The sequence below is a fragment of the Centroberyx affinis genome, unplaced genomic scaffold (genome assembly GCF_046629955.1).
Source record: "Centroberyx affinis isolate AG114_WGS23_722 - 3 ecotype Tasmania unplaced genomic scaffold, CSIRO-AGI_Caff_v1 ptg003986l_1, whole genome shotgun sequence".
Classification (NCBI taxonomy): domain Eukaryota; kingdom Metazoa; phylum Chordata; class Actinopteri; order Beryciformes; family Berycidae; genus Centroberyx; species Centroberyx affinis.
In genome coordinates, this window is record NW_027281803.1 from 247,106 (window position 1) to 273,851 (window position 26,746).

Below are 26,746 nucleotides of genomic sequence, written 5' to 3' on the forward strand. Positions count from 1 at the left end.
AACACTCCAAAATCAGCAATGTTAAAAGAACGTTTTAAGAACCACACTGGGTTCTTTGCTCTGATTCAACAGGTTTTTTTTCTATTTTAACAAATCAAGACGGTTCTTTGAGTAATTACAGTTCCACATAGAACCGCTACCCTAACCAAAGAACAGCATCTACTGTATATGATATACACCCTTGACAAAAATGGTCCTTTGCCTTACCATAGCAGAAACCCATTTTGGTGCAATAAAGACCCCTTTTAGGGAGGTTTTCTATAGCATCATACCCAAATGGTTCTACATAGAACCTGTATGATGCTGTAAAGAACCCTTAAAAGACACATAAAATGCTCCAAATCAACAGTATCGACAGAACTTTTTACAAACCACATTGGGTTCTTCACTTTGATTCGCCCGGTTTTATCTATTTTGACAAATCAGAGGGTTCATGTCTGAGTCATTACGGTTCCATATAGAACCACTACCCTAAACCAAAGAACCCTTGAAGAACCCTTCTTTTTCTGTGTGTAAGAACAGCAGGAGATCAATTAGGTTAGACAAAGTGTGGAAGGGAGGGAGGTGGAACAACATCAGCAACAGGCCAACTGCTGGGCTGACACAGCAACAGTGTCAGCGATTGCTCACCTTTACACCATGCTTTGTGTGTGTGTGTGTGTGTGTGTGTGTGTGTGTGTGTGTGTGTGTGTGTGTGTGTGTGTGTGTGTCGCAGAGAGAGAGAGAGGGGGACATGGTTAATTGATTTCTTCCCTGAGGGACATAATTTCATCATACTTGGTGTTTTTAACCCTTGTCTTACGCCAGCCTTGCAGCAGTCGGTCTTCGTGGAGGCTTAGAGCCCTCTGGGGAATTAATAGCTCCTGGAAGAAAGAGAGAGAGAGAGAGAGAGACAGAGACAGAGAGAGAGAGAGAGAGAGAGAGAGATATCTTTGATGACAGTGACGACATCTGAGTCATTTAACCGTTTTCAAACTATTATTTTTCTCAGAAGTAGCGTTATTGCATCAGATCGTAATTATCTATACACAACCACGAGTTACATACACTAGATGTACTGTTACTCACTCTGCAGTGGAGCTTCTGGGCATGGGAGCTGAGTACACAGTAACCTAGATCTCCACTAAATAGATACTGACACACACACACACACACACACACACACTCTCTCATAATCATACACTGATACATTGGTAAAATAGTGATTGTTGCATTTAATGACTGTTTTTGTTTTATCAATTACCATTAATTAACTGAAACTTTGGCAACATTGTTATCTTTGAACATTCATGCCAATAAAGCGTATTGAACTGAACTGAGGGAGAGAGAGAGAGAGAGAGAGAGAGAGAGAGAGAAAGAGAGAGAGAGAGAGAGAGAAAGAGAGAGAGAGAGTGGAGGCACAGCAACACGCACACACGCACACGCATGCACACACACACACACACACACACCACACACACACACACACACACACAATAATACATGGGAGGGGATGGAATTATTTTTCTGTTACTTAATTTATTTATTTAGTTATTTTGTTGTTATTTAATAATTTTATTGGTGATTAATCTCTTGTTACATGCTTTGGCAATATTGTTTGTTTGTGAACTGTCATGCCAATAAAGCACCTTGAATTGAAATTGAATTGAGAGAGAGAGAGAGAGAGAGAGAGAGAGAGAGAGAGAGAGAGATCTCCGACGACAGTGATGACATCTGAGTCATTTAACCGTTTTCAAACTATTATTTTTCTAGGTAGGTACTTGAAAATGAGGAGATGATGGAGGCCTGATGAAGGGATCTGGGTGAATAAAACAAAATCCATATTCATATTCATATTCATTATTATTCGGAATTTCCACATATTGATAACGTTTGAGGTACATGTCAGGGAGTAAAAGCACATTATGACTGACATACATAAATCATTAACAAACTAAACCAGATCATGTGGTCACCTTTATTTCCATAAGTGGAGTGCATGTATGTGACCCTAGCTACCGTCTACAGGTGCGTTCAAAACCTTTCACCCAAACTGAACACACCCAAAGTGGCCCCACCTGGTGAACTTGTTCCTGTTTGACAAGGTGCAGAGTGTTGCTTTCTCTTCAGTTTAACTTTCTGATTACAATTCCATTCATTGAAATTTCATAACTTTGTTTCAACAAAGTGGATACCGCTCCCTGCTTCTCTGCACGTCCCTGCTATTGTGGGGATTGAACCAGAGGCCATGGAGTATTTTAACAGTATCAGTGATACACAGGGCAACTTTTGGGCAACAGAGTCCTAGGAGTTGTCTTTGCATTGTTGCTTTAATCACACAAGGAACATTTGAATAGCTTTTTGACTGTATCTCACTTTTTCTTTCCTATTGTGCGGACATTGCCCAAGTTCATTCCCTAAATTCATTCCCTAGTGTCGCGTCTGTCCAGCCACGACATTCAACTCAAAGTTTACATGAACTCAGGTGAGCTGGCATTTGGTTTTTGAGAAGTGTGGAGAAATCAGTTTATTCATTTTGAGGAATGGGAACTAAAGACTCGACTGTGCTGGCACAGGGAACTCTAACAAAAAGTTAATCTTTGCACAGCCGTATGCGCCAGGTGCATTGGAGGAAGAGGACAAAGTAGAAATCTGTAGACTCCTGCACACTGTCTTCACTTGGCAAGAATTTTATTGAATGACAGGTTTCGGTCAAGTGACCTTCATTAGGTATCATCAGATACCTAAGTCTACAGATTTCTACTTTGGCATAGGAACTCTTAAATTTGGGTACACTGTGCACTTTGACATGTGTTATCTGATTAAAATGTGCAATATTGACCAACCCATTGAATCTTTTTCCCAGTGTGTGCTTTGTAGGCCTATTTCTGGAACCATGTGACAATACTGTCTAGCCTGACTGTTTTTTTTCCTCTGGCAGGAAATTCAAGAAGTTAGTCAAACCCATAGAGATATGGTCACTCCCCTGCATCACTGCCGTCATTCCACTGAGCAGAATAAATTGAAAACAGTTACACAATTACAGAAAAATAGAACACGTATGATTAGAGTGTGACAGCAAATTTTATTGATTTGACATAGCACCTACTGACAAATTTGCTACAGACCATTTTACAGGCAATTTCAGCTACATAAAGTTACCGTGAGAAGCCCGGGTGAATCAAATAGGGCAAAGTGTTTGAATTGTTCCAGTCAAGATAATAAATAAGAAATCAAGTTTCACGCTCAGTGCAAACAGGCTGCTATTTATGTGCCACAAATATAAAAGACAAAAAAACTACCAAGAGTTAAACATTAGAACAAAAAGACAAGAACTTCACTCAGAACGTACTGTGTATTCAACATGCTTAACTAGCAACAGGAAACAATTCAAAACACTTTGTACCTTAAAACCCGGCTTTCTTACGATATGATCATCTACCTTTAACCCAAGTGGTTTTGTTCACACATATAAAAAAACATATCCAAACAGTTAAAACCAACAATAAAAAACAAACCACAAGCTCCATAGGGCATGAATAAGTTACATTACTAGGTCAGTATATAAGGCATACAAAAACAACATTCCATACGTTAATGCTGAGGTTAATATGAGAAAGTGTCACAGTCAGTGCAACAGTCGGGGACCGTATGAGCCTTTGAGGTACAACGTTGTTCAACTTGACATTGAACATTAAAATCGGCCTAACACCGAATTTCTAATCGGCCTAAATCAAAATCACTGTTGCATTGCAACCAATCACAAGTTCTCATCCGAAAAGGAAATAAAATATATTCAGTGTTCGTGAAGTGGCAGGGTTTATTTTGAGGTGCCGTCCAGGTAAGTCCGGATCCTCTCTCTGTGGGATCGGCTGAAGCAGTGGCCGATGGCCTGCTCCGTCTCCTGGATCCGCCTTCGGAAACGGTCCCGGTCGCGCGCCATTTCTTCCCAGTGTCCTTTGCGGGACGCCTGTCGCGCAAAAGGCCAGGTACGCATCACGTGGACTTGGACAAGAGGAGAGAACCGAACCTGAAATAAAATAAAAATAACATGTCAGTAAACATTGTTGGAATGATGTTTACACTCATGATTATATTGTAAGAAGAGTTTGTCTATGCTTCTAATGGGCTCATAACGTGTGTAATGCAACACAATGCACTTCAAGTAAAGTGTTTTCCAAACTTCTGTAAAGAATCATCAGTGATAGAGAGATAGAGAGAGAGATTCCCTACCAAGTAAGAAATACTCCAGTAACAAAACTACACAATAAAGACCATGTGCTTTCCAGCACTAATTGTTCTCAGGCTGCCGCTACAGTCTGATCTTCACACTTCAGCTTCTCCAGAATAAGATAGCGTGATTAATTATTTGTTTTTCTGCCTCAGGGTTTATATTTTGAATGTGATGTAACGGGGCATTAAGCGACAAGCTTGTCAGAGAGACTTTGCAACACCGCTGCAACACCAATTAGTCGACGTGGAAGTCAAACTCTCTGCTGACTCGCTGGAGTCACATGACTGGGTTAGTCATGACAACCGGCAGCGTTGCTAGTGACACAAAACAACAACTCAGCTAAACACACAGTGTACGTGCCTTCTGCGGCAGGGATTAATCCTGACCACACCAAGTGTCAACATATAACTATTTATATCTATAACTATTGAGACACAATTCTAGACTATGTCGCTCTCAACTAAGCTATGGATGTACTCTAAAATGGAACAATCAATGTATACAGCATTACTACTACTAACCCCTGTGTCTTGAGGTGTCAATATTCACAATTAAGCCTCTTTGAGTAAAGCAGCATACCTAATATATATGTGTATAGCATAGATTTAATATTTTTGGTATATTTTTACATTTTCCTTGTTCATTCTTTCTTTGCCTCACCAAGTTCTACTGCAGTTATTTTGCACACTGTAATAATGTAACTGTTTCTATTCTGTTTCTGTTTATATCTATTTCATGTGTCCTATTACCATTTGCTGCTCTCAATTTCCCCATGGGGATTACTAAAGTTTAATCTCATTTTAATTGTGTTCAATTTGTTATGGCCTCGTTTGAATGTTAAAGGATTGACAGTTCACCCATAGGTGTTAGTGGATAATGACCTTTTTCTGGCTGGTGCTGGCCTGGCTCTCCTTCCTCTCCTCTGGATGTGACCCAGATGTCTGTCCAGGTCTTCTCCAGGGCACCAGAGTTTTGTCTGGGCGGCAGTGACGCTTCAACTGTCTCTCTGGCAGGACGGGCTTGGGGGTTCTGGGTCTTTGGGGGTTCACTGCCTCTTCATCGTGTTTCTTGCCAATGGTGGGTGGACTTTGTGTGGGGCGGACACCAGGAGCCTCTGGGTCTCCCCCAGAGTGGAGTGTGGTTGTTGGGGAGCTCTGGAGGCAGGCTTGGAAGTTGAGAGGGTGGTACGGGTCGTCATTTTGGCAGAGGGACTTCCAAAGCTGCTCCTCTTCATCGTCCTCTGATGAGGGAGCAAAGCTGCTCTCCTTCTCCTCGGTGTCGGTGTCTGACTTGGAGCAAGGTGCAGGAGGCGAGGCCTGCTGAGGCCCCTGGCAGTGAGGCAGTGCTGTTTTGGTGGTTTGAGGATTTGTGCTGGTGACTGCGCAAGCAGTGAAACACATGGGGTTGTAGGGGTCTACGGGACTGCTGAAGAACTCCCAGAGCCTCTCGCTCTCGTCCTTGTCCAGGTCGGGGCACGAACTGTCCGAACTGCCCCAACTGCTCTCGCTGTCAGAGCGACTGACCCAGAAATTCAGGCCTCTGGGCCCTAGGAGCTCCTCGCCAGCCTTTCCCGCCGAGATACAGTCAGTATCACTGCTGTCCCTCGCTTCGCTTTTACTTTTGCCCATGTTTGTGTTTGTGGAAACGCAGGCAGAGAAAAAGAAGGGGTTGTAAGGATCACTAGATTTGGACAGGGACTCCCAAAGCGCTTTACTTTCCTCGCTGTCAAATTCTCCCATGTTCTGATCTTCCTCGCTACTCCAATGAGAGCCTCTCTCCTCTTCTGAAATGTCCTGTTTGAAGACTTTCTCTGCGGTCTTGTGGCAGGTGTCTGTACCAGAGCTGTCACTGCTCGATACAAAGATGTTCCAGTCGCCGGGGAAGCCCATCTTCCAGCTGGGATGGTGTCCGAGGAAGATGCCGTCTTCTTTGCCGGTCGTTCTGGAGACAAAGTCGTCCACCAGTCCACAGCACAGGTCGTCGGCACGCAGGCTGGACAGCAGGGCCTCGGCGGTGGACGTGCCGGGGAAGGGGTCGCCGACCTCGGCGCAGAAATTAGAGAGGGGATTTGAACCGCCAACCATGACTCCGTTGTCTCCGTCAAACAACGAGGAGAACAGGAAGGATTCAGTCGGGTTTGTTGCCGTACTCATGTGCTGGACGTGTTGACCCGTCTCGTCAGTGATTCTCAGATGAACCTCAAACCTGAACATCTGGAAAACTGAAAATCACAGAGGAAAATGGCATGAAATTCAACTGAAAATGTCTACAGTGTTTCATTCTGTGATGTGGTGGTGAAATAAAAAGGTGGGTAAACTATGACCTCCAGTCGGTGGTCATCATAAGACAAACAACCACCAATTTAAAATGAAAATCAATCCATGGTATTTTCAGAAAAGCATTAATGTTTTTTTAAAGACCCTATCCTTGTGTAATTTACAGCAGTCCTGATAAAAATACCATAAAGTACATTAATGCCACTATAAACTCACTATTGAGTTATCACAGGCAGTAGAAGTCCCTATAGGAATATTATAGCGATACCACAGAAAACAGGAAGTACCATACAGGCCACTATAATCTCGATATTGAGTATCAGAGACACACTACAAGTCCTTATAGGAATATTATAGTGACAGGAGATTAAAAAATAAAATAAAGTGCATTAATACCGCTATAAACGCACTATTAAGTACCACACCACCTTCTAGTGTACCATAGGCACACTAGAAGTCCATATAGGAATATTATAGAAAATAGTAAGCACCATAAAGTTCAATACGGCCACAATAAATTCACAACATAGTACCACAGACACACTGTAAATCCCTATCGGAATATTTTAGTGATACACTATTATGTATACTGTTAATTTATGTCGTTATTTATGTCAAACATTAAAAAATAAAAAAAAACGGGGTTAACGTTAATCCCCCGCTACTACATTTTTAGCTTCAGTGTTGCGTCACGGCGGATTAACGTTTCCACAGTATAAAGACTAAAGAAGGAGCAGATTAAAACAGACCCGAAACAGCCCGTGTATCAAATTAACTTTTTTTTACCTGATATGAAGCTGTAGTAAATAACCTGGACCAACAGCCTAAGTTGTTCCCACAGGACGGTGAGCATCTGTTTAGTCCACGGCAAAAGCGCCATCCCTCCGCTGCCGAACCTCTCCATCGCCGTCCGGTCCAAACCGTTTGTCGAACCCACACTCGTAGCCATTTTCCCCCCAGCTTCGATCTTGGGATTACGGCGAAAATGTCAAAAAAAAAAAATACTCCTCACGTATTCTGATATTCCTCGTCGAAAACCAAAAGATTTCGCGTATTTGTCAGTGACAGGTGTGCGGCGATGTGTTGTCGCTTCATTTTTCAGCTAGTTTTCGGTCTCTCCGGCTCTCGTTCGTCAAATGTTTACAAGTATTTTCTCCATATTTTCAGTTGTCTGTTGTCTTCGATGTTGTAGTAAGAGTGAATGTCTCGAGATTGCAACACTACCGTTGAAATACAAACAAGCGTCACGTCAGGACGCGTTGTGATTGGACGCGGGAGGTGTCACTCTGCTGTCCTCCCGCCCCTAATGACAGAAACCACACCCTCATATTGCGTAAACGTGACGCATGGAAAGTGCCCGTAATTTCCCGGCCATCTGAGGAAAGCCCTTTTTACAGACACACTCGCAAAGTGAAATATTTAGTTTGAAAAATAAATTAAGGGAATTTTGGAGAGATTGTAAAGAGAGTTCTCTGCATCCAAGACGAAAAAGCAAGTGAAAGGCAGAAATGCCTCACAAGGACACCATTTCCATACATTATGTATTCAGTGTTGCGCAAGAACTTGTACTTTACTTTCTGTAATTTACACTTGACATTGACCTCCATGAATGTCTCATGAGTGTAATTAAGCCCAAAACACGTGAGTCATTTCACAAACAAAATTGACATTTAGATACAAGGTTTCTGTGAAGCATTGTGAAGCATAAGTATTTCAGCAAAATGTTTAAAAAACAAAAAAATGACAGGACAACACTTTCCAATCTTAATTTTTTTATTAATCCAAAAAGTGTAGTTTATGCCACCAGAGCAGAAGCTGTAGAGGACTCGCTGTAAACAGAAACAAACAGGCGATTAGAGGCTGCAACACTTCAAAAACACACTGCAATGGCTATACGACGACTCTATTATAGTAGGCAAGGGGGACTGCTTTGCATTGGAGGCAAAATTTAAATCAACATGAGCCAGCAGTTGCCTTCATGGACATTCAAGTTTCTGTTTCTATACTGGCATCATTACAAGAGGCCAACAGTAAGCACCTTACACTACTTATGATGGTTGCAACTAATCCTGGGTATCCAGGAATTGAAGCTTTTCAGCATCATCCCAATGAATAACATGTAAATCAGATAATAAAATAATTCAAAAATCTCAAATTACACCAACATATTAAAGCAAATGAGCCAGATTCATAAGCGACTGACAAAGGCGAAACTGCTTATTTGTAGGTTTTTTTTCATCATGTGTGAAGGGGACTGGCAGATGTGGCACCAAGTAGCCACTCTGCTAATTTACCTCCAGCATTAATCTGGCACAACAGAAATATCACAACTCCTACAAGGAAAGAGCAGGACAATGAATTGTGCATTTTTATCTCACTCCCAACAGGTTTTTGAAATCCCACTATATCAGAGAGTTTACCAGAGGAATTGTTGAGATTGTTTCACTGTATGCAGGACAGGAAACTAACTTTTGGCCACGGGTCACAATGTTTTGGTTTGCAAAACGGACCTAGCATGTTCACCATTTTACCAGCCAACTATATTCTTGGAATAGGACCCTACAACTGTTACTTATCTGCACAAGTGGCTGGTAGAGTAGACAAACTGCCCAGCCATATTGTAAATATACCAGCACTTGGGCTGATGTCTAGTGTTAATTTCCCATCCTAAACACAAAGAACCATTTCCAAAGCAGAACCAATACGTACTACTTCCAGTTGGGGGCCAGTACTCTCTTGGTCTTGTAGTAACGGGCCAGCCTGTGGATCCTGCTCTCAATGAGAATCAGGCGGAACTTGGCGTCCTTGTCCTGCGAGGAAAGAAGCAAAATGTTAACACTGAAACAAAGATTTGATGTTTCTTAAGCTTTGATATCAGATATAAAGTATTCTAAATTTGCATTACAGAGGCTCTGCATCCATCATAGCAGGCCTAGATGGACAATATGGAGTTTTGTCTGCCTATACTGAGGGAACACTGTGGTATTCAATAATATTCCTCACATTTAATAATAAATAAGATTCATTAAGGACTGATGAAATGAGTGCTCAACATTATAGGCAACAGGTCTTTCTGATGAAACTCCTAACACCCCAGTGTAATATTCTGCACTGAGTTTAACCAATCTTGTATCACTTCTGATTTACTCTCCATGCAGCAACCCCAAATTCAAAACAATTTGCACATCCAAACAGGCTGCAGTGAGCAGACTAATAAAGTAGTATTTGTAAAGTACTCTTAATGTTTGTTTTAAACTACTCAGGGCATCAAATGGGTGGGGTTTACCACATCAAGACAATTCAGAGTGTCAAATAAGTCGTTAGCCTAATAACAGAAAGTACACTAAATTGACAATTACTTTCCTGTGGTTACTCCACCAGGCGGTGCTCAAAGCACTAAACAAATGCCATGGATTATAGGCCACACTATTTGTCCCAGGTCTGGTAGTTCATTTCTGCAGGTTGTCAGACATGGTTTCAGGCCCAGCTTTACCTTTCTGTTCCTCTCCAGATGCTTCCTGACGGCCACAGCCTTCTTGATGAGGTGGTAGAGATCCTCGGGCAGGTCGGGGGCCAGGCCCTTGGACTTCAGGATCCTCAGGATCTTGTTGCCAGTGACAAAACGAACCTGGGCCACACCATGGGAGTCCCTCAGAATCACACCTAGACAAGGGGAGGACAAACATGGTTACAATCAAAACAAAAACAGGCTGGAAGGACCCACTAAAGGGCGTTTTCAAACATCATAGGTTTGTTTTGGGCTGAATCAGGGGATGAGCTGCTACTTTGTTGCAGTTGCACATTTGGTTACCTTTCAGTCAACAACAATTGAACAAAAGCCAGGTGGGAGCAGCCATTAATAACCAAAGATGGAGCATCGGCTACTTTAGGAGTAAGGACGTGATCCGACCCAACTAACACACAATGCTTCCTGTAGTGGGGTGGGATCATGCTGAAAACATACCGAAACGTACCAAAACCACCCTAAACAAGGTCGCGGTCCTATTGTTTTGGTCTGCCCCCCACGAGCGCAACTGTTGTGTTCCCATACACCCAAACAAACCAGAATATGGGGGAAACCACTGCAAGATTCGAAATAAATGCTGTAAACATACACTACCTGTCATACATAGGCATCAACTTCACCATTTATATTTGTCTAAGAAACAAATTTCAAGCATTTACGCATAAGCCTTTAAATCAAAATGGCTTCAAGATAAAGAAAAATATAGTACATTCAATCAGGTGTGTCCAAACTTTTGACTAGTATTATACATGGTGTGGAAACGGCATAGCAACTGGCGTGGCATTGTCAGTCGATACCAGGCTAAAATAAGGCCACAGTCTTGTAGTTTCTTCAGTACTAATAACTAAGAGCCACATGTAATATATCTGACCAAAGTGGCTTAATTTCCCATCTTGAACAAAGATTTTAGTTAGAATTTGTTTTAGAGAACACTTATTATTTTAGTCAATTTTAATCAAAAGACCCTAAACTAATGGTCCAAGTTTATATTGTTCAGTAAACATAATGGATTGGCACAGTGAAATGGCCAATACTGCCAAATTTAGTTAATCCTGTTGGCAGTGTTGTCTGCACATCCCAAGGTTTGGCTGCACATGTTCACAGCAAAACAACTCTGAAGTTCAATCCTGAAAAATGTTTGGGCATCTTATTAGTACAAATGTTATATGGGGAGAAAAAAAGAACACTGATTTATATAGTTTTCATCAAAGAGCCAAGCAACAGGCAGATAATCAATTTGTCACTGAGGGCAAACCAAATCATACAGTCTGATCAAAGCTCGCCTTTTTAGTAAGCTTTCTCTCAGGTCAATATGGGTTAGTCGTATAGTTCACATTCCAATCAACCTATTCATGAAGCTCATTTGCCATTTGATTTGAGTCCTCCATGTAATGATGCCACACACAGTGCCCTGTGTGACATCTCAAAATAAAAATGCAAGCCATGGTACTTCAAATCTAATACACCATTTAGCAGACGCTTCGGTCCAAAATGACTTAAAAGAAGTGCATTTTGTCAACAGTAGTCAAACCAACTGTATATGACAGTCGTCATCAACTAAGCCTCTAGTAGGAATAAGTAGCATTTATAGAATCAGAGTTTAGTTTTTTTTTGTATCTTTTAAAAGCTTTGAGATGTTACTTTGCCATTGTCATAATTGGTAAAGCAGTTATTATTATGCACATGCTATCTGTTTAGGATTTGTCCTAAACAATACAAACAGTATTGTCTGCAACTGCCTTCAAGAGACAGGGTTTGTCTATACATGTACAAACAGTGATGAGGTGGAGAATGATCAAATCTGTATATATCTAGCAGGTTGAAAATTTGGTAATAGTCACATCTGATGTACAAACTGGAGTTCAGTGCACACAAATTATGTGTACTCCACTGCCGATAGTATTATGTTCTGAGATTCTGTTGCCTTAGCAGGTCCATTATCTCCTGTCAAATTGTCAACAGAAATTGCTGCACACTAAGAGTAGTTACTGTTCAGACAGTGGGACAAATCAGTACAACTACTTCATGAGGTCCCTTTGAAACGCAGTCATTGTTGCCCTGCTGTAAGCACAACATCCTATTCTGTCTAAACTATACTCACACCTGAACATACAACAGGATCCTGAGTCCTGATGCAGCCATACTTACCAATCTGAGAGGGGGTCAGACCCTTTTTGGCCAGCTTGAAGATCTGCTCTTTGACATCGTCAGAGGTGAGTTTCAGCCACTGCAAAGTAGGTTAACATTACCAAATGACCAAATCTGTGCAGAAACTGATAGTTGCTGCTGTCATATTAATTGTGAAATTACAACGTTTACTGTATACTCACAGTGGGAACACTGCGCCTGTAAGGCAGAGCCGACTGGGACAAGCCCTTTCTGTAAGAGAGAAAATATAAGCCTAGTTAGACACAGTCGCTTTGACAGGAGGACAAAATGATGAGGCAAACAACTGGACAGACATGTGTCAAGGTAACAAACAAGGGCAATTTCTTGCATCTGCAAACCGTACTGATTGCTCGTGTGATGGGCCAGCTACCTCCACTCAGACAGCTAGCTTCCTACCCGAGCAAAAGCTACACGCTAAGAAAAGTAGTTAATGTAACTGCCACCTATGACACCACTAACGTAATAGCTTCAAACACGAAAGAAAACATGCACTAAGTCTGGGGATATTGGATATTTCATTTGTCTGACTAGGAATGCACGTGAGGCAGAAAAGCGAGCGTTAGCAGTAGCTAACGTTAACATTAGCGTCTGTAACATTAAGGTTAGCTACTACTAGCCAGTAATGATGTCGAGTTGAGGGTGCGTTTTTAAAATCAATTTTCTAGGTTCTGGGGCAAATTAGAGAGCTCAATTTGGCCGCAAGGCGTCCATAACGTGTTAATAAACTATAACATACCACTAAATCCCAGTTTCCTTGGTGAAATAATAGTTTTATATCATAAAAAGCAAGCTTACCCGGGAGCGTGCATGCGACCCATGATGGCGGTAGAGGAAGAGAGGCCGCACACGCGACAGAAAATGGTATTTTGCGCCTGCGTCGGAAATGACGCAATGACGTAAAGCGGAGCTTAATTGACGTTGATCCAACATCAGACTTCTGTTTCTCTGTCATGTACTAGGGTCATGCAGTATTCTAAGTAAAATATCTGTACAATATTAAAAATATATGTAAAATATTATTTATTCAAAATATATGATATATAATATTTATAATATAATATAATATTTGCCCTGTAGACTGTTACAAACCCCCAGCCAAATCCAAATAATTGCATTTTGCCATGTAGGGGCCCATTAGAGAAGGGCCTGTGATCCACTATCAGTCCCTGCTCATACATTTAGAAAGTAGCGTTGTAGTCCAGTCACCAAAACTCGAGTCAAGTCCTCATTGTGAGTCCTCATCCGAGTCCAAGTCCGAGTCACCAAGGTCGTGTCTGAGTCGAGTCTCAAGTGAGAGTTCAAGTAATCCATTATAGAACACATTAAAAAGAACATACAGATTTACAACTACATTAGTAGATTATTAGTTAGAACAGTCACTCTCAGTTATGGATCTCAGCCATTTAATTTGTCTTGTCAATTTGATTTTAGAAATAGACCAGAAATGAACAGTTCTCACTCCCAGGCACCATGCACTCACAGATGTTACATCATCCTGTCAGTGGTTGTGTTGTAAGATACATTTTCATAGCCTCTGTCTTCATGTAGGCCTACATTGTTAACCAACCAGATGATCAAGTATAATTTTAGGGTAGTGCTTTAAAGATGTGTAGCTGATGTCTGAGGTGATCGGGTCCCAAGTTCAAGTTCAAGTCCTCAGTGCACATGTCCATGTCCAAGTCATCAATGTTCAAGTCCGAGTCGAGTCACGAGTCATCAGAACTGTAAATCGAGTCAGAATCAAATCCAAGTCCAGGACTAGAGTCCTACAACACTGTGAGAAAGTAAAATACAAGACAACAGGTTTTTTGTAAAAACATAATTGTATTGTTGAAAGCTATAGTTTTATTTTAGTAATTGTACCATTAATATTCAAGGGATAATTCCTCAAAATGAAATGTTTGTCTGCTCTGTGGGCGGCAGTAGAGAGTGGGCTTGTGACTGGAGTGTCACTGGGCTGAATCCCTGGACCAGCTGGAAAAATCTGGGTGGGAAAATCCTCCATTAAATACCTTGAAGTTGCTGAACTCCCACCTGCACAGGCGGAGCAGACTGTGGTTGTGATGGGCAGCTGGTGTGAATGTGTGTAAATGGTGTAAATGAATGAATGTGAAACTGAGTGTTACTGAAGAAGATTACACATTACTCAGCAAATCTTCACACAATCAACACAGGGGGAAGGGCAGGAGCTGGGTGACTGTTTCTCACAACCAACACCTTTTATACAACATAAATGAACACAGTGCCACTGCAGTTTTGTTCAAAAAAACATTTAATTCGCTTTAGGAAAGAGGGATTACAGTACACACCGATCCATTCGGGTTAAAGATCACCAATTAAGAATAAATAACTGGCCATGTTAATACAAACTCTGTTTGCTTTCTTTTTACAGTCACTAAAAGTGGATCAAGTCACTATTACTCATAGCGTGAGTGATGCTCTTAGATCATAATTGTCTTTGTAGATATTTTCTTTAAAAAACTTTTCCAGATAAATTCATCTTCATTTCTTTATTAAACAACTTTAGATTTAAAGTTAGCTAGTGGAGAGGAAAGCAGCGAATCTCTTGCTCAGGATCTTGTTCCCTTTTTGTAAAGATGGCTCCTGGTTGAAGTTAAAGTTGCCCCTCAAGCACTGATCTGTGTTCAGTTGGCCTGACGTTCCCTCACAATCCAGAACAATTTGTCACTTAAAAATCAAAAGATGTGATTGGATCTGGACTCTACTGGCAGTCTAACTTATTGCTAACCTTTGACCCAGTCCCTCATCACAGCACCATTACTGCATCATTACTGCACTAGAAGGCACTGGGAAAGAGACTGTGGTGTTGCTGCCTGAGCTGAAACAAGCTTCATGTCCAGACTCCAGTATTATTGCAGTTCCTAAACTGCAGCTTCATCAAGTCCAAACTGTGGTTTCAAACCACCTGAAGGAAACACTGAACTAACCTACGATCAGTGTTATCGGGCAACCGTAACCTCTGCGTCCAGAGCACCGAAAAGAGCATGTTCCAAAGCTTATGATACAAATTCCCCATAAGGTGTGCTGTGTGAAAGAGTCAAGTAACACCATGAGAGAAAGACCTGGTAGTGTGCACTTAGTAGCAGTCCACTGTTCCAAAAGACCGGCATCCGACTCGCTCTGGAAGAACTGTTGGCATAGCTTTACAGAAAACAGATTTTTTGACTTTTTGTCTTTAATAGGGAAATATCACAATGTTAATAAAATATATACTGCAATAAGGCCAAGTCGAGAGATTAAAAAGAGATTGTGAGCACAAACAAAGGCACCCTGTTCAGTTCCCCGTCCGGGAGAGTGGTTTGATTTGCCGTCCTTCTCACGTCTTTTGGCACATACCTGGGGAATCATAAGGTCACTATTCATTTCCTGCAATCTGGTTTATTGGACTACTCTACCCAGAAATCTCTGCTGCAAAGCAGGAAACCCTGATGCCTCCTATTTGTCTATGTAAAAAAAAAAAAAAAAAAGGAAAACGTAAAAATGAGCCCCCTTCTATTCCTTAAAAAATAAATGTGTCAATCTATATATACTCTTCTGAAAGTAAGCCGTTTTGGTCCTCTAATGTCAAAATGTACAAAACATTACAGCTCTCTGTTATAGTTTAGCAAAAGGAGACAAAATAAGTGGAGATTGTTTGTCACAGAAACAATCTTGATTAGTGAGAGAAAGAGGGGGGTGGGGTGGGGTGGGGGGGTGGAGTGAGGAGAAGGGGCGGAGTTTAGAGGCTCCCCTCCGAGGGTGTGAGCTGCTGCCCTCTGAGGAGCGTCTGGAGGAGCTTTTATTCTGCATTCATGTCATATGGGAAGAACCGTCTTAACTTGACGGTTAAAGGCAGTGACTTGCAAGTGTTCAAGCCGTCAAGATGCTTTGATGGAGGTTTTCCGACTTAGGTCGCTCCTGATCAGCTGTTTAACACATAACACACACACACACACACACTTAGTGAGTGATACATTTCAGTTCACGTTTTTCAGCAAAGCAACCATTGCAATTTCAACAACAAAAGAAAAAGTAGTTGTGTCCTGTCATGGTATTTCAAAAGTTGCGATCACAAAATTACTGATAAAAATCATCCATTTGGTTTGTTTTATTTGAAATATAAATCTCACTCCCTATACTTGACTTCAGATTCTTCCTTTTTGTTGACGTCAGAATCAGCAAGTCGGAGAAATCGGGGTCCATCGGCAAACCGAGTTCCCAACTAGAATTTACAACCTGAAAGCAAAGGCGTTTTCAAGTAGGAAGGTCGTGTCTACTGTGTTTCCCATATGATGTGAATGCAGCGTTTTTCTGGAGAGGCCAGAGGTGGAATTGTTCCCGGTTTTTGGGAAAAAAGGGAGGGTGGGGTGTGTGGGGGGGTGTCTAGAAGTAGGGGACGGCCGTGAGTTTGTACCACTTGACCGTCTCCTTGCTGAGGTCAAAGTCTTTGAGTCTGAGCGTGATGCCGCCCAGGTAGTAGTTCTCGCGCAGTGACTCGGCACTGAGCACGCTCAGTTGCAGCTCCCGCAGGCCCAGGGTTTCCTTGCTGTAGCCGCTGTACACCAGCTGAGGAGGAAGAGGAAGAGGAAGGAAAACACGTTTGAGTCCTGCATCTCACCGTTAAGACTACTGAAAAGGCAAGAGTCTGTTATCTGACCACACAGAGAGCAGAGGAACATACTGGCCATGTTTACATGCACAGAGTAACACGGCTATTGGTCATACTTCGGCCATAAGATAACTATAAAGATAAATATAAACTATAAAGATACACTGGCGATTTAAATCAAATCTTTTTATAGTTATCGTTATCTTTATAGTTATCATTCTAGATGTGAATGGGCCTTTACGCTGATGCACCTTGCACTGAGAATCCCTTGCCATGAATGAACCAATTAACAGAATATTCCTGTGATTGGCCACATATAGAACGGTCCACCTGCAATTGATGATGTTTTTTGTTGAAATCATAAAGTACCCATAATGCTGTGAGTTTGAGCGCATACAGTGAAAAACCAAAAGTGAAAGGATAGTAAGATGTTTCCCTCTCACAGTAACTGGTTTAATATCGGACTAAGCCAGGAATCTTAACCAGGTTTCTCATAATCCAAGTATGAGTTTACCTGTGTTATTCTAACCAAGTTATGGTGTTTACATGCATCAAACCAAAACCAGGTTCCTTGAGTTCAGGAATTCTCTGTGTATGTAAACATAGCCGATGGTTTTCAATATTAAAATCACCATCTCATTGAAAGTAGGATTCCTGGTTTTCCTGGAGATCTTTGTCTTGCGTTTGGAAGTCTTGTGTGGATCTGGAAGCAGGTAGGTTTTCACATACGGGTTCGGATCTGTTCCATCTTCAGAAACCTGAAGGGGAGCGGATGGAATACGGATTAATAGACAGATCGACATAATAAGAATACAAAAGCATAAGAATCTATCCGAGCATTTTCTCAGTATGGGTGTCGGTGCCTCTGTGTCCTTACCAGGTCTCTGATGTGCATGACCATGATGAAGAGAGTGCTGTTCCTGTAGGAGACTGAGAGCTTCACCTCTCCCTCCACCCGACCGGACGTGGGACTCAGCGGTGGAGGCTCTGCAGCAGTCAGATACCATACATTACATTTATTATGATATCATTATCAGAATATTATAGTTATAGAATAGAAGTTATAGAATATACTGGAAGAATAGGTAAACGTGAGCTCGGTCTTCACACCGTTTCGATGTGTAGGTACGGACCAAAACCATACATTTTAAGTGTTTGACAAGAAAAAGGCTACAATATAATCTAACTCTCAGTATGAATCCTCAGCTACATGCATTTCTTCTAAGTTTAGACAGGGAAGTTTTGGAGAGATAACTCACACATCTCACTGATAAATGTTTTTTGCTCTATTTTTGTTTTTTAATTTTAAATCTATCCATCTTTCTATCTATCCAATTCAAATGTTTATATATTTTAGTATTGTAACATATTTGTATTATTTTTTACATTTCTATTTCATTTGATTTATTGTACTGTCTAATTGTGGGCAGGTATGTACCTGGTGCTTTGGGCGTGGCCTCTAAGCCTTCTGTCTTGTCGTCCCGTGCGATCGGATGGAAGAAGGTGTAGATGAGATCACACTAGGAAGAGAAGAGAGGGGATTATTTACATGTGTGTTTTGATGTGTGAATATTTACATTGATCCATTGGGATTTATTTATCTCCTGTGCACAATCTAATAATTTTTGTATTTTCTTTCCATATTATTATTACATTTTTATATGTACGGATAGATAGACAGTCAAACAGACAAAATAGGCATTCAAATGTATGGGAGGAAATAATGTGTATGTGTGAGCATGTGCAAATAATCTGTCACACTTCAATCATATGGCAAACTGAACAAAAATCAAATACGTTCATAAATAAAGTACAATTTAAAATAAAATATGCTACACTTACTTTGTACTTCTATAATGTATGTCTATCAGTGTGTGTGTGTGTGTGTGTGTGTGTGTGTGTGTGTGTGTCTACCTGGGTGACCTCTGTGGAGCTCCTCATCAGGTTGTGGACGTAGTTGTTGAGCTCCACCTTCCTCTTGGCCGCCACGTCTTTGATGTGGGTGCGACCCAGCACCATTTTGTTTGGGAAACTAGAGAGGAAGAGAAAGCCAAGACACATTTACTGATGTAACTATGATGTAATACGCTACTGAACCAAGGTGGCACCTACACAGAAACCTAACATGGATGTCAGAGGAAAGGTAACAGTGGGTGACAGTGGGTATATAGTTGGCATTATCGATCCTCAGCATAGAAGTTTAATTGACATACGCTTATGACACCTATAGAAGGGTCAACAATAAATTCTGGCATCCATCTTTATTAGTATCACAAAGATGATCTATCTTGGATTATTCTTTTATTTTGCTGTGTTTTTATTGATACCATTTGTTACCTTTTTAATTCAAATCGTTTCGTACCTTTTACTCTTTGTTCACCAACCTACAAAGCTGCTGCAGTGACCCAATTTGGGATTAATAAAGACAATCCTATCTAGAGCACGGTAAATACCGTGGTATAAATATGGCAGCTCAGACAAGCATACATTACAAGATTATTATTTTCATGATCGTCATTTAGCTAAACCATCTCAGATCATGAGCATTTAGTTCAATGATGAATGATGAATGAGTTTGAACAAAAATGCATACCACAATTATTTTTCTATGCTAAACAACAGTACCTCTTTTTTTATTAATAGCTTCAAATCCTTACAGTATTAAGCACAATCACAAATAACAGTGTTCAGGCATGCAACAACAGTCCAAGGACAATAACAATCCAATACTGCACAATCAATATGACTATGCAGGTAAGGAAGAGTTAGGTGATTATTGATCTACCAGGGTTCACATGATGCTCAGCCAGGCCTCATTTAAACTAAGCTAGGTTCCTGCTAGTGCTATCCATTGGTTTCCACAAGGAACGCTAGCAATGCTAACAAGCTGTTTAAATAGCAGCTGAAGGAATATCCTTGTACCTGGCCAATTGATGGTCTACAATCAGACTGTACTGAAGTCTAATATATCATTAAAGGAAAGATTTATCAAAGTCTCCCATGATAAAGTGAGACGACATGTTGAGGTGTGTGCAGGAGGGGTTGTTCTACCTTGGCAGCTTCCAGAGAGGGAAGAGGATGGTGAGTTTGTTGTGGAGCTCCTGAAACTCGTCAAAGGTGCGGAAGACAAACTGGGGCTCGTTCTGCCCCTCCCTCAGGATCCTCACCACATAGGTCTGCACAGAGAGGAGGAGGAGAGAGATCCACACAGTCAGGGTTCAGTACTTTTCCCAGTTTAAACTCAGGGATGTGATCAGGAACATGAAACAGCAGGCAAAATGCAGCAAATGAATGGGAGTTGTACATTCAAAAAAACTGTAATCTCAAAAAACAAACATGAAACATCACACTTGTACATTTCAAGTGACCTGTGGACTATCCAGTAGAGCCAGTGTATACACTTTCATAAATCTTTAGATTAATCAGCAGCACAATACTCATGCCTTCAAACACTTGGGTCAATTAACATTTTCCCCAACTCTGCCTACTGACCCCAGACTAATGGTTTTAGTCTGTAATAACGATAATAATCTTTATTTATACTGTATAGCACTTTTCAAAACAAAGTTACAAAGTGCTTCACAATCAAGAGAGATAAGACAAAGGACAGATCAATAAAACAGAAAGCAAATGAGGATGAACAATCCACAATGTCTCAGATATCGCGTGTGTAATGGATGGACAAACATGTAGCGCCCCCCTTGGACCAATCTATGTAATGAGAGGAGATGCATCATTCTCCCAAGTTTCATCAAAATCCGTTCAGCGTTGTCTGAGATATTGCTTGTGAGGGACGAACGAATGAACAAACAAACAAACAAAAGGAAGGAGACTGATCCATATTCCTCCCCCTGATTTCACTGTGAGGGGACAATCAGCGTTGGTGGGGCTTACATAGTGCTTGTCGGGGTTGTATCTCTTCTGGAAGGAGAAGATGGAGGCGTGGAGGATGCGTCCCTCCTGTTTCAGGGTGTAGGTCCTGGGGGAGAAGGACAGGATGGGCTCGTCGTTGGCCGGCAGACCGGAGAATCGTAGCTGGGCCAGGTTGTGGATGAAGAAGTTGAACTTGGTGGCCACACTGCCCAGACTGGACTCTATCAGCCTGAGGAGGAGGGGGAGAGATGGAGGGATGTAGTTGGGAAAGGGAGTGGTGAGAGGAGAGGGAGGTAGAGAGGGAAGAAGGGGGAGAGGGAGAGGGAGAGAAAAGACAGGCAGAAGGGAGTAAATAGACAGGAGAGGAGAGAGAGGTAGAGGCAACGAGGGGGAGAGAGGAATGAGTGATGGGGGAGAAGGAGAAAACATGGTGGAAGTAAGAGAGAGATGAATAATAGAGGTGAGACGAGAGATAAGAGATTTTTAGGATGGCCACGCAAAAACATGAACAACAACATACTCTTTGACCTAAAACTCCGACAAAACAACAAGGTATTTTCCACCAAGCAGGTTTTCTGTCAACAGACTGAGTTCCAAACCAGTCTGACCTGCCTCAGAACAAAAATATGCCTAATACCATTCCCAGAGTGTCAGATGACTGTTTTTGTTGCTGTAATGTGATACAGTGGCTATCCTTGACCTCCTTTTGTTATAGTGCCACCTGGTGGATGTCATGAGGTAGGTAGCAGAAAAACAGAAACGTCCTCTGACTCAATCTACTCCAAACAGCAGCCTGGCCAACAGTAGCTGTACACTTTTGAATACTTGTTAGGAAAAAAAACCCAGAGCAGTGCATGATTTCTCTCATTGTGCCAGCAATGTACCTGGTTTTCAGGTTGTGTAAGTGTCGGGAAGTTATGTTAAGTGCGCCTTAAGTAGTTTTTAATGTATATTGCTGCTGTTATGTGAAGACCTTGTAATCTTGTGACCCTAATTTCAAATATGACATAAAATTTCAATCTGAATTAAAAACAATGTGACTATGTGCCGAGTAAGGACCCCAGAACCCATTTGGACCCCCCCCTTTTTTTTTTTTTTTGGATTTCATCCAACAAAGTGATTGGGTGGCCTAGAAAGGATATCTGCAGGCTTACAAAAGCCAAATTTAAGACATTTTAAGACCTTTTTAATGCTACCTGTAATTGAATTTACAACCAATTTAAAACTATAAATGGGTAGAGTAAAAATATAATTGGGAAATTAATTGTCATGGGGCATGAAGTGCAACTGTGTTTATTAAAGCAGATATGACGGAAAAAAATTATTTTGCATGTTGTACTACGAACCCTGTTCTGTATTAATTAATCAAAAGTGGTAATACAGCGCAAAGAAACCTGTCACTGCATGGCGGGAAAAAATGATTTAAGGCTTTAAATCTAGGTAATTATTTTTTACAATTTTTCAGACAAGACCTATGGATACTCTGCTAGAGGTTGGACGGACTGCCCCTTAATCAAAAGGCCACAGGGTCGATCCCCAAAACAGCCGATGTGCATTAATCAACAGCCATGTTTCCTGCTGAAGTGTCCTTGAGCAAGACACTGAAGCCCAACATGCACACTCATTTTAAGTCCTAACCCCTAACCCTTTGGATAACAGCATCAGCTAAATGCCTAAAATGTAGAATATCTTGCTCAGTCTGCCGATCCATGTGTTTTCTTAAAACAGAAGTGGAGACAGTTGAGATTGGACAGTGCTGGGAGAGCTGAGTGTGTTTACCTGGTGAAGAAGATGGTGGCCTCGGCGTCGGTGTTGTGCGGCTGCAGGGCGTCGTACACGTACTTCAGATCCTGGGACCCGGTCAGCTCTGGGAGGCCTGATGATGTCATCTGGGACACACACACACACACACACACACACACACACACACACACACACACACACACACACACACACACACACACACACACACACACACACACACACACACACACACACACACACACACACACAAAAGTACAAAAGTGTTATCGTTGTGTCAACCAAGGCCTTAAGTTACCTACTAATCTTTTAAAGGTACTATAATTTGTTTTAAATTTGTGCTATCAATCATTTTGTAAGAGTAGGTGTCACAATCTCAAAGGGTGGATATCTCATTTTGGAACCAAACTAAATATTTCATGGCAGTTCATTATAATGCCAGTAGGTAACTAGGACACAAAGTGACAACGAGCTACACTTTTAGAAATACGATAAACTTTCTCCTGTCAAGAAACCCGACCAAGAAGCCATTTACCACGCTCTACAAGCAGACATTTCCAGGACAACAGTGAGACATGTAGATTTATTAGGAAGGCACAACTTCTCTTGGTTTGCAAAGCTTGTTATTCTGCCTCTTGCAGGTGCAAAGGATAACAGTACAGCTATACAAGGGAGACCCTCATAAAAGGAGGACAAAACTAGAGCAAAGAGACAAAAAAAAAGAAGCTGAAGGTAGAAAAAGGCAGTAAGAAAACTTGGCAGTAGCCTAAAGGTCCAGGAGCCGAGCAGCAAACGAATACAGCATCACTGGCTCAAATCTGAACGCCAACCGCTGCAGTGGAGCTTTGAAACAGCCATTGGTTGTGCTGGGGAGCTCCAAAGTGTGTGTGTGTGTAACTGTGTGATTGTATGAATGTAAAGCAGAGTGTTGTGGTAAAAAGAGGGGTAAAATGGTAAAATAACAATAACAATATTGTATTCCACTAGGGTAAAATAAGATATTGGTATCCAAGAATTCACCCTCACTGCTAAAACCCATTAAAACAATTCTGTGGCAGTCTGTGTTGCATTCCACTCTGCCAGTTGTCTGTGTATAAACTGATGCATGTGTGTGTATGTATTAATGTGTATGTGCGTATGCATATGTGTGTATATACACAATATACAGTATACACTTTGTGTGTATGGGTTTGTGTGTGTGTGTTGTGCCTCACCAGTGACAGCAGGTTGAGGAAGAGTCCGGAGTGTTTGCGGATCAGGTTGTAGGCCTGGGAGCACAGGTCCACAAACAGCTGGAAGCGACTGGTGGGACGCTCTCCCCCGTTGATGACGTACGCCATGTCGGAGGTCAGAACGAACGGAGCCCGGTCCCTGACAGACAGGGAGGGTGGGGGTGAAGTGGGGAATGAAGGGAGAAAGGGTCAAAATACAGTTCAGGAACAAGGGGGCTGGCAGTACCCTGTTATAGAAAAGGGAAGGACTGGAAGGTCTCCAGTTCAAATCCCTGGGAAAATCTCAGTGGGGAAAGTGAATAAGAAATGCTCTCCCCTCCTTTTACTACCACTGAGGTGCCCGTGAGCAAGGCACACAACCTCCAACTGCTCCAGTGGAGCTGCTCAGTGGCCCAAAATAGAAGCCTGTGGTTGTACTGGGCAGCTCCAGGTGGGAATGTGTGGAACTTGTGTGAGCTGTGAAGCAGCGAGTTGCTGGAAAGGAACATTAATCATGCTGTGGAGAAATACAGGAGTTCCTACGTTTGTAATTCATCGACCCTTAAGGGAATACACAAAGTTTTTGGGAGATTGGCCCATTGCTCAACTCGCCTGTTAATTAAGAATTGAGAACAAATGGTTGATCATTCCCTCTGGTGCGTTACACTTTAGTATATACTATGTTGAGTGAACAATGTACTGTGGACATATGGATGATTTTGGTGATGTTTTCATCACTTAACAGGTAAGTTGACCAATGGGCCAAAATTTGGTGAACTCCTTTAAGACTGTGTTAGCATCTCCCATTGAAACAAATTTGTACTTTTAGCTTGCTGCTCGCCCATTGGGTTAAAGAAAAAACATAAGATAATAATAAATAGCTAGATACACCTTTATGGAAATAAACCCTGATAGTGTACACAAGTTTATTTACCTGACAAGCATCTCTGCTCACTTGCGCACATGCACACACACATACACACACACATACACACACACATACACACATGCAGAGCTCACTACACTCTTACCTTTTGAAGCTGCCAAACATCTGGGCATGGCCCAGGAACTTGCCGAAGTCGATGTGGAACATGTGACCAGTGGAGCGCAGCATGATGTTGTCGTTATGGCGATCGCAGATGCCCAGTACGTAGGTCGCCACACAGCATCCTGCACATGAATAGATGAAGTTCTCTGATGCCTGGAGAGGAGAGAGAGAGACAGAGACAGAGATAGCAAGAGGAAAGGAGAAAGTGTGAGTACCTTCCTTTCCCCCCCACCATTTGAGGTAAACTCCATGTCCAAAAAAATAAGTATTTTGAGTAAAACTTGGATCTGCAGACATCAGTTGTAAAGCACAAGCTACTATTCAGGAAAATGTTAGCAGTAGGCTACATGTGAAAATATAGATATTCTTTGGCTGGCTACATGACCAAGTGTTGCCATGATGTAGTGTAATGTTGGCTGACTGGAGTTAGGGAGGGCGGTAGCCTAAATGGTAGAAGCAAGTTTGTGACTGGAGAGTTGCCTGTATGAATCCTAGCTGGGAAAATTTGAGCATTGAAGACCAATGTCAGTGTTCAATATGATGGATGTAGATAATGGCTGTGCAATTTGACTGTCAACTAGACCATATCACTCTGTAGTTGAAGATCATTCAACATAATGGTACTGGTGCTACAATTAAATAAAATAAGTGGTCAAATGTCAGGAATGTGTTGTTCATTCCTGAACAACACATTTTCCATACTTTTCCAGGTGTTTCAAGCTATTATCAACATTCAAGACTTGCAAATTATTAAATTAATTTTCCATAAACTTCCAGACTTTCTAGATCTGTGTAGTAAACAGCCTCAAACAGTGTAGAGCTCCATAGAAGTTATGTAACTAGCAACAAGTTTATTATTGCTTCCTGTCTAAGTGTGGGTTGAGGTTTGTGCAGAGGATTTTTAGGGTCAGCGTGTTTTTAAGCAGGGAGTAAAGTTTCACTTTTATACGTGTCAAAGGTTGTACAGTTCTACTGCTGTAAACTTCAAGAGTAGGTAGGTTATGTGTTTTAAGTCAAACACAGCCATACCACAGCATCAAAGGAAAATGACGGTTTTACTCTTTCGCTCATTCCTTCAACTTCTCCCTATTTTACATTGTGTCCTAGGTCATAAAAAAAGAGGCAGTCCACTGGTGTTGCTGAGATGCACAACATATGTGAAATAAAACATGGTAACATATTAACATATGCCATTTGGTGGAGGCTTTTTATCGAAGTGCCTTACAGTGCCATCAGTGCACAGATCTTCCATCGGCCACTTCCAGCTACCCATTCCAACATGAAATTTATGGTTCATCACTGCCAATTATTCAAAATTTGCATAATTATGAACCTTAGATTAGATTACATCTCTCACTATGTGCGGTACGCAACACTAGTTGAGGTGGACCTGAAGTAGTAGAGAGATGTCCCAACAATGTAACACAGCTATTCTCCTTTAACTGTGTGTGTGTGTGTGTGTGTGTGTGTGTGTGTGTGTGTGTGTGTGTGTGTGTGTGTGTGTGTGTACCTTCTCATACTCGTCCTCAGCAGGGTTGTATTTGCGGAGCCACTCGGCCAGCGGCTTGTCCTTGAAGGATCCGGTGACTCCGTACTCCACCTGGATCTTCCTCAGAGTGTCGGAGGACGGCACCAGCTCCACCATGCCTGGACCACACACAAAAACACTCTTAACACACAACACAAGCTCTGAGGTTCACCTTCGAAAATTGCATTGTATTGCTGTAGTTGATCAGAGTATGTCTAATTAGCATAAACTCAGGTTGTCTTGACGCTGTGTGCTGTTGTTTATAGAAATCAGGTTAAAATGCAGCATTTCAATCAGCAATCACATTGATTATCAGCCAAAAAACACTGTTAAAAAAGACGTAAATCAGAATCACTCCTAAAAAACCTGATTGGTGCATCCCCACCAAATCCTAACTGGCTGCAAAAACAATGTAAAAGGGGAATGTGTGAAAAAATAAAACCTTGTAAGTCAAGGAGTTTGGAGTTCTCAAAGTGTAAGCTGTGGGTTTTTGCTTACTAGTGGAGATGCAATAGGAAACTAATTTTGTTTT

At 41.6% G+C, this 26,746-nt stretch overlaps 3 protein-coding genes and 1 non-coding gene across 4 annotated transcripts in view; all 4 read right to left on the reverse strand.

Annotated features, from left to right (window-relative positions):
- Positions 1–3,019: 3,019 nt before the first annotated feature.
- Positions 3,020–7,672, reverse strand: LOC139663351 (protein phosphatase 1 regulatory subunit 15A). Its single transcript, XM_071541995.1, has 3 exons — positions 7,276–7,672; positions 5,095–6,434; positions 3,020–4,009 (listed from the first exon to the last, which is right to left on the reverse strand). Exons 1-3 carry the CDS (start codon positions 7,436–7,438, stop codon positions 3,800–3,802), a joined length of 1,713 nt encoding a protein of 570 aa, XP_071398096.1. The 5' UTR covers positions 7,439–7,672; the 3' UTR covers positions 3,020–3,799.
- A 572-nt stretch (positions 7,673–8,244) lies between these two features.
- Positions 8,245–13,031, reverse strand: rps13 (ribosomal protein S13). Its single transcript, XM_071541988.1, has 6 exons — positions 12,980–13,031; positions 12,346–12,394; positions 12,164–12,242; positions 9,983–10,152; positions 9,199–9,299; positions 8,245–8,318 (listed from the first exon to the last, which is right to left on the reverse strand). Exons 1-6 carry the CDS (start codon positions 13,000–13,002, stop codon positions 8,285–8,287), a joined length of 456 nt encoding a protein of 151 aa, XP_071398089.1. The 5' UTR covers positions 13,003–13,031; the 3' UTR covers positions 8,245–8,284.
- On the reverse strand, positions 8,728–8,856 carry LOC139663360 (small nucleolar RNA SNORA19). Its single transcript, XR_011696708.1, has one exon. It is a non-coding gene; the product is annotated as a small nucleolar RNA SNORA19 (small nucleolar RNA).
- A 1,407-nt stretch (positions 13,032–14,438) lies between the features above and the next one.
- Positions 14,439–26,746, reverse strand: part of pik3c2a (phosphatidylinositol-4-phosphate 3-kinase, catalytic subunit type 2 alpha) — a 58,649-nt gene continuing 46,341 nt past the window's right edge. The window contains exons 23-33 of the mRNA XM_071542000.1: positions 26,197–26,333; positions 24,670–24,839; positions 23,642–23,798; positions 22,446–22,555; positions 20,688–20,895; positions 19,845–19,969; positions 18,708–18,825; positions 18,232–18,313; positions 17,671–17,780; positions 17,426–17,551; positions 14,439–16,750 (exon numbers count right to left, since the gene is read on the reverse strand). Coding sequence (XP_071398101.1) covers positions 16,568–16,750; positions 17,426–17,551; positions 17,671–17,780; positions 18,232–18,313; positions 18,708–18,825; positions 19,845–19,969; positions 20,688–20,895; positions 22,446–22,555; positions 23,642–23,798; positions 24,670–24,839; positions 26,197–26,333 — 1,526 coding nt within the window. The 3' untranslated portion in view covers positions 14,439–16,567. The remainder of the gene's footprint in view (positions 16,751–17,425; positions 17,552–17,670; positions 17,781–18,231; positions 18,314–18,707; positions 18,826–19,844; positions 19,970–20,687; positions 20,896–22,445; positions 22,556–23,641; positions 23,799–24,669; positions 24,840–26,196; positions 26,334–26,746) is intronic.